Source organism: Cariama cristata, unplaced genomic scaffold (genome assembly GCF_000690535.1).
Source record: "Cariama cristata isolate BGI_N322 unplaced genomic scaffold, ASM69053v1 scaffold16531, whole genome shotgun sequence".
NCBI classification, from domain to species: Eukaryota; Metazoa; Chordata; class Aves; order Cariamiformes; family Cariamidae; genus Cariama; species Cariama cristata.
The window spans coordinates 1-8,342 of record NW_009601138.1 but is presented as its reverse complement, the minus strand read 5'-3'; the positions used below and the strand labels follow the sequence as shown (position 1 = coordinate 8,342).

At 36.6% G+C, this 8,342-nt stretch overlaps 1 protein-coding gene across 1 annotated transcript; it reads right to left on the bottom strand.

The window, feature by feature from the left end:
* Positions 1-5,716: 5,716 nt before the first annotated feature.
* LOC104169431 (cadherin-12-like) lies at positions 5,717-6,603 on the bottom strand. The gene has a single exon (XM_009710345.1). It carries the CDS (start codon positions 6,601-6,603, stop codon positions 6,157-6,159), a length of 447 nt encoding a protein of 148 aa, XP_009708647.1. The 3' UTR covers positions 5,717-6,156.
* Between the last annotated feature and the right edge of the window lie 1,739 nt (positions 6,604-8,342).

The following is an 8,342-nucleotide window of genomic DNA, read 5'->3' as shown; positions in this document are numbered from 1 at the left end:
TATTAAGTTCATAATCTGATTTCTGCTGATATCAGTTTGCAGAACATTAAGTTGATGTTTGTTCATTCTGACACATCTTATGTAAACCCCAACTACAATTCTGCACCTGTACTGCTGTGTCATGTATTTTTTGGTCAGACGCTTCTACCATGAAAGTTCAACTGTAATCAGATATGCAGCAAGCCCCATAACTGGAAGAGTAATTAACACACAGGGGGATAAAGATCAAACTTCAAAGTAACCTGAAGAGGCTAAAGCAGCAGGGGTTGAAGGCAACGGGAGCATTCTGTATAATATTAAAGTATTGCCCTGACTTCACTGACTACAGAGAGAAAATGAAATCCAAGGACAAAATTAAAAATGTAACTGTTTACTCCAGGCATGTGAACAAATATTATAAGACATTCTGCTAAGGCATATTTATTTTTGATCTCTCCTAATATGATTCCATTTCCTCCCCATATGCCTTAATAACTTCAGAGAGAGAAGGGAATTAATTTTTGCTTTTTGTATTATCCTTTCTGACAGAGCCATATAGTAGAAAAGTATGCATTTGACTACTAGGCGCATAATATTCAACATGTGAGAACTATAAATCACCTTGAACAGTACAACACATAGCAGGAGAGCAATAGGCTGCAGTCTTGAATAGTAGACAAACACTGGCCACTCGTCCAACCAGACAGTCACTACATTCCCCCTTCTCTTTCTTCATGTACTCTGAGGACACAGGGAAGTAACCAGAACAGCTAATGAAGTGAAATGCATGCAAAAGATTACATGTATTGTAGAGGTTATCATCTTTATGCAGTAATGAAATAATTGTTTTTAAATATAGACTAAGCCAAGCTGTGTCATCATCACTGACAGCAATCAGTGTTAGTGTCCCTGTTAAAGACAAAAGTGCATAAGTACTATTTAAAGGTGTGCAGAACTGAAGGAAATATAACAATTACAATAGTTAAAATCTGAGGGAAATCATAAAATATTCATGCATATATGCATGTGATATGTAATAAAAAATAAAGAACTGACTTTGTCTATGCAATTAGGAAAATTAGAACTGAAGGAATGGTGATTTGAGGATCATTTTAATTTACAATAAAGTCATAATAAGAAAATAAGATTAGTCAGACTAAGGTAGTAACCTTTTCCAGTACTGGCATAAGCTGATAAACCTGCAAAATGTCTAGGAACAAACCAGGTTATGTGAGTGCTCCAGATGCTAATCAAGCACTATTCAGGGACTTCCTGAGCCAGATGTGATTTATATGTATTAAGCAGCCCACAAATTGTTAGTTTTTCATGAATTTGTCCAGCCTCTTTTTCAACCTGTGTAAACTCTGACCCTCCATGACTATCTCAGCTACTTATTGCATGAAGAACCACCTCTTATTTTTTATTTTCATCCTGACTCCTGCTAGTTTCATGTGATGCCCCTTACTTCTTGTATTGGAAGTGAGAATAAATAATTTATCCCTCTCCAGACTATCCACATTGCTAGTAATTTTATAGATTGCTATCCTATTGCTCCACTCCTACCTGAGTTGTGTCTCTAAAATAAGTCATAGTTACTGTGACATGTAGTTAGGGCCCTAATGCCATTAAGTTTACTAGAGGTTAGGAGCCTAAGTACACAGGGTAGTTTTAGCATAAGTCAAGGAACAGCCAAGGTTGGAAGACACCTCTGAAGATCATGTAGTCCAACCTCTTTGCTTACAGCAGGGTCAGTTAGAGCAGGTTGCTCAGGGACAAATCCAGTTGGGTTTTGAATATCTCCAAGGATGGATACATCACAACTTCTCTGGGCAACTTGATCCACTACTTGATATCCTGACAGTGAAGAAGCTTTTTTCTTAAATTCTAATGGCATTTCCTGAATTTCAAATTGTGGTGGTTGCCTTTTGTCCTGTCACTGGGCAAGCACTAAGAAAAGTCTGGCTCCATCTTCTTTTCTTCCATCCATCAGGTATTTATACACATTGTTTCTGAGTCCTGAGAAATATTTTGACTGGGACCACAGCAGTGAAAGTTAGATAGAAAAAAAATACCTAGGGATTTTAGTTGCAAGCTAAAGTTGAATAGAGGAAGTTTATCAATTAAATAAATAGAACATTAAACAAAAACAAAACCAAACAAAACCAGGAACTTATCTTAGTTTTACTCAAAATAGCAACTGTAGTTTGTGTTCTGACAACTTACCTGGTTCTTGATTTAAATAAGAAAAGAAAAGGAATCAGGTTATTATAGATTTGCCATTAAGAGAAGGTTGTGAAGGGGTGTAATATAAACTTTGATTTTCATTCACACTTAAATGTCATCTCAGTAGGCTTATTATTAGGAGTCATTTCATTGTTTGTTTTCATGAAGGTTTGTAAACTCAAAAATATTTATATATATACAGGATTTGAATGTCTATGATGATAATAATAAAAGTAATAAAATAACTGCAAAGAATTTACAAACCCAAACTAGTAAAATCTAGTCACTAATATCATATGAAATGTCTGTAACCCAGTGAATTATATTTTCTTCCTGTATTCATTTAATAGAGATTTGCTATTCCATAGCAACACAGTCTTAAGAATTCTTTCATAACAATAATGAAAGTAAATCTAAAATGAATATAGCATCTGCATAACTACATTTTTTACTAGCATGAAGGATCAGTTGTGTTTATGTGGATATGGACATCTTATTCTTAAGGCAAGAATATTTTCAAGGTAGTCACTAGAATAGTTCTGTCAGTAGTCTGTTGAGTCACTCATTGCTCTTTTCTCCATAATGAACTCTGCTTCCATAACCTGGAGTAAATCCTTAGTAACTGTGATTTTATTTTGAACAGCAAAATTTATAGAGCAAATTTATACAATAAGTAAAATTCATGAAAGTATAAGATAGTCAAACATATCTTTGTGCAAGAGACATCATCTACTGTCATTGCTTTCAAATCCTTGCTATTTGACTCACTGACAATATTGCAAATCTGCATTTCAAGAATAGCAGCATTTTCAGATTTGTGTGGTAACATTCTTAAATCCAAATATTAGCAATATTTTATATTCTGATCGCACAGAGAAATTGTCTGAACTTTCCTAAGTAGTGGCATTTTCAGCTTTCTTGGGAGGGCAGGTAAGACTTTTTCCTTCTTCCCTGAAATTCCTTTCAAATATTCTGTTATAGATTTGTCTTCAGTTCTATATGTCCACAATGTAAACTTATCAGCTAGATTTCCTTTGATACTTCCCTTCTTAGCTGAATACTTTACATTTAGACTATTATTTCAGCACCACTAGTGTATGTCATAACTATTTAACTTAAAATGTGGATTTGTTTATGCCAGTGAAGGGTCTCAATATCTTCATGTGAAGAAGGTATTTTACAGAGTATCTTGTGATTTGCGGGGCAGGGTAGGGGGAGCACTACTGGGACATTTAAGATGATGCTAGATGTTTGTGCACCAGTATCTTAAGTTTGAAAATTTAATCAAAAGTGTTTTTCTCAATTCTATCCTTCTGTGCCTTTTAAGCACTATCATCTTAGCTTCCTGATAACACTCTGATAGAATTTGAGGTTTATGGCTCTTTCCACAATTGAGAAAAAGACTATTTTTTTTTTTTTAAAATCTTCCTGGAGGTTTATTAATTATGTGATAGAAACACCTCAGTTACAAACCTCTTAAATGTCAAAAATATGCATTTGGTATTCATTTTGACATTTAACATACAACAACTTACTCTCAAGTATGTATTCTATATGGCAGCATGTTTAAGACCACATTTTCTGCCTACCCATTTTGAAAGTCAGTCTCCCATATAAACTGTCCTGCTTAGAGCAGATGCCAACCAATTGAAGAGACCTAATGTTCACCCAGTATCTGCTACAAATACAGTTTTGTCAGAAGCAAGCACACCACGTGGTATCAAAAAGTCAAGCACTGCTCTCACTTGTGTTGACTTTACTAGTGAAATATATGTAAAGGACTAATACAGTTAACAAGAGCAGAGGTTGGTTACAGGACTGCACATCTGTAAATGAGTAGTGTCAGGTGCTTATTTTAGCTGTAACAGCAGGGTAGGAAGCATTGTTATACACATGCTACATGAGGAAGCATTGCTAAGTACCTCCACAAGTATGAGTTTTGTATCAAGCAAATCTGTGTTGTGACTAGTAGCAAGTATATTCTTTTTTTCAGAGCTCTGCTTTAGGACCACTCTACAGTATCAAGTTGCATTTGTTATGCTGTCAAGATGTGCAAAAATTAAAAACATTAGCTTCCACAGGAAAATTACTATGCTGGCAAATGGGCCCCTCCACTCCCTCTGCTTACCTGTCCTGTGAGAAGAGAGCTTTTGTTGGCTTAGGTTGTCTTTCAAAGAATAAAGGATATCTTTGCTGGTAATGAAAAAGACTCACAAACCTTTCTTGTTACTGTATGCTCTGTCTCTTCCTCAGCAGTCTGCTCATAGAACCTATGCCAATTGTGCTTTTAATGCAACCCTGCCCAATTGTAATGAACAATCCAAAACTTATTTAAATTATGCACCTTTTAAAGTTTCATTGGGAGATTAATTTATACAACTTTGAAATACCTCTACATTTCCCCAAGAGAGTAAAGAGAACTTTGTATATGTTAATGTCAGACTTGTGAGCTAACTATATCTGATAGTTATTAATTCTTCAGCGATACAAAAAGTAAGCTGAAGACCTTAGGTGAATAAAAGACTTCTGAATCATGAAAGAGTCAGGCTGACCTTGCCAGTGCCACTAATCATGAGCAGAGCTCAAGCAGATTGTATAGCACTGGAGAGATTTTAGAAGGAGAATATAAGGATATATGCACTTCAGGGGCCATAAACCATTGTCTTACAAAATGTCTATGCCTTAGAACATTAGAAAACATCATATGAAATAGTTTTACAAGAGATCTTCCGTGGTATATATCTTGCAGATATCTTTACTTCTGTTACCTGCACAGATACATTTATGCATGGATATGTACATAAAATGTGGACAAATGTACTGTTTCATATTTTTATTCTGCCTCTGTTAATATTTTGGCAAGAACAAAATTAAGGTGGTTTCCAACCTCAAAAGGCTTTCTAAAATGCTTGATGTGGGTCTGACAATGAAATACAATGATATGCTGAACTGTAGCAGATGGTCAGTTGAAAATAACTATCTCTATAATATGTATGCCTATAGTACTGACAAAATAACAATCTAATTGCAAAGAAAAGTCATGTGGAGTTCTTTACATGTACTTCTTTAATGATACATGGGAAAGAATGTCTTGGTACTAAAAATACAATAATACTCTTAAAAAACCCTCTCCATTTTACGTTCTAATAATAGTCTTGTTGTAAAAGAAGAGGGTGAGCCAAGGGAAATTTCTTTCACATAGAGGAATAGCTGCTTTCATCTTTTTATTATTTTGGAAAAATGTAATATTTGCATGAACATTTTAAATATTCATTGATGTGTGCTAGGGTCTTTTCCTTTTTAATTTGGACTTTACATCTTCAGAGTGAGTTATAGCATTTTAAATTTAATTTTTCAGTGAAATTTTGGAAGAAGAAATATGACATCTTGACATACTGTTTTATTCTTTTTAAAAAACAAACATAACCCCCAAACACAATGTACATCCCCTCCCCTTAGTTTTAGTCATTAGGTATACTCCAGGAAGTGATCTCCATTTTTGTTCTGAAAGAAGTCAGCATGTTGCTATTGCTTCTTGTCTTAAAGTTCTTGTCCAATTTACCATTCAGTTTTGTAACACCATCACAGCAGACTCTTTACCACTTAAATGATAAAAGTTTCAATAGGCACTTTAGTGGAATTACGAAAAAGCTACCACTCTTCCACCGTGATGCCAGAAAGCTATCTTCTTTCTAAGTCAGTAAACTGTACCTTGTAGGCCTGAGCTTGTCTCAGTGTAATTCCAGAGTAACAAAATAACAACAACAAAAAACTGTATATATTACAGGATTTATCTTTCCTTCGCAGATCAAATCAAAACCAACAGTATGATAAATGTAGTAACTTGCTGGAAACAGTTGCTCCCTTTTATAATCAAAGGAATCCTGTCCTATATAAAGCTTAGGTTTATCTTTTAAATTTACTTTTCTTTTTATTTCACTGTTGTAGTTGTACTTAAGTGACTTTGTCAGGGTTATAACTTTCTTCTTCTCCAAACATGTCTGCCAAGATCTTAAAGCGAGGTCCCCAGTCACTCAGATAGTCATAATCCTGGTCTGCCTCTGTAGTAAGGGAGTCTATAGAGCTGAGAGACTCTGCAACAGATCCATTTCCTTCATAAGCATAGGTTGCCAAGGAGTCATAAGGGGGTGCAGCTGGATCTACATCATTTTCCTGCAGTCTTTGATCAATGAAATCTCTTATGTCTGTGTTATCTTCCACTGGTGGTCTCTGACGCGTAAAACGCAAGGTGTCTGGTTTTATGTCCCTGCGTATTTTATTATCTTCAATCACTTTGGGATTCCTCAGGGCACCTATGTCGAAAGCCTGGGTGTCCTCTTCTCCACCTCCTTCATCATCATAATGGATAACATTATCTCTGATGTCTTCTTTAGAGGTCATTAGAGTGTCCTTTTTCTTCTGCCTCCGTAGTGCTACATACAGTACCACAATGGCTGTAACAAGAGAAATCTGAAGTTAAGACATGCACAGAAATAATTTGGCACTCTGATGACATATCATTATCTCTTCCTTTGAAAGTTGCAAGCAATCAAAGGGACTTTTTTCCTTAGAAGATATGCTCCTATTATTCTTTTAACAATAGCAATGCTCTAACCAATGATAAAGTCATTTGCTGTTTGATGTATGAGTCTAACTTTCCTTAGTGCTTGCTGTGCTGCTGAAGGAAATAACAAATAATTTTCCTACTGGCTTGCTTTGTGAACAAACAGAATTAGACAGGACTTCAGCTTTCTAATTCAGAGAGATAGAGATGGGATTTTTTTTAGAATGTCTTCCACAGCAAAATAGAGAAAAATCTCCAAATTTCCACATTGCAGAGAAAAAAAACCCACAGTAATAAAGAGAAAAAAATATTCTGGAATCTTTAAAATGGAGAAAATAATCCTACTTCAGCTTTTTATATAGCACACTTTGGCCTCTTCAGGGATCTGCTTTGAAAAATCCCATGTGACATGGTTCTGGAGAGAAAAGGTGTCCAGGAGAGATGGTTGATTTTCAAGTATCACCTCCTCCAAGCTCAACAGTGGTCCATCCTGATGACCAGCAAATCAAATAAAGGCAGCAGGACAGCAGGAGGCCTGCATGGATGAATAAAAAGCTCCTGACTAAACTCAGATATAAAAAAGAGACACATAAGAGGTGAAAAGAGACAGGTGAGTCAGGAGGAATATACGGTGACTGTCCGAACATGCAGGGATGTGGTTAGGAAAGTCAAACCCTCTCTGGTGCTGAATTTCATGAGGAACATGAAGGGCAACAAGAACGGCTTGTACAAGTATGACAGCAGTGAAAGAAAAAGAAGAGAAAACGTGGACCCACTGCTGAATAGGTCAGGGGACCTGTTGACAAAGGACACAGAAAAGGCCAGCCTACTCAAAGGCTTCTTTGCCTCTGTCTGTATTGGTAAGGTTGTCCTTCAGGAATCCCAGGTCCCTGAGACCAGAGGGAAAGCCTGGGACAAGAAAGACTTATCCTTGGTGGAAGAGGATCAGGTAAGGGAACACTTAAACAAACTGCACACACAAGTACATGGGACCTGATGAGATGTACACATGAGTGGTGAGGGAGATGACTGATGTCATTGTGAGGACACTTGTGATAATTTTTGAAAGGTCTTGGGGATTGGGAGAAGTTTCTGAGGACTGAAGGAAGTGTCACTCCTATCTTTAAGAAGGGCAAGAAGAACGAGCTAGGGAACTACAGGCCAGTCAAGCTCACCTTGGTCCTGAGGAAAGTGGTGGAAAAAATAATTCTGGAAACCATTTTCAAATATATCAAGAACAGGAAGGAGATTAGGAGTAGTCAGCATGGATTTACAGAGGTGCAATTATGCTTAACTCACCTGATTGGTAGCCTTCTACAATGAGATGACTGGTGGATGAAGGCAGAAAAGTGCATTATTTTCATCCTAACTTTAGCAAAGCTTTTGATGATGTCTCCCATAACAACCTTCTCAGAAAAACTGAGAAAGTGTGGACTAGACAAGTAGACAGAGCGGTGTATTGCAAAGCTGACCAAACTGCCAGGCTATAAGGGTTTTGATCAACAGTTCAAAGACCAGCTGGAGGCCAGTCACTAATGTTGTACCCCAGTGTGAGAGTCGGTCCGAAGTCGTCCCG

Coding starts and splice junctions, on each gene's coding strand:
- LOC104169431 (XM_009710345.1), bottom strand. CDS start 6,603: ATGACCTCTAAAGAAGACATCAGAGATAATGTTATCCATTATGATGAT.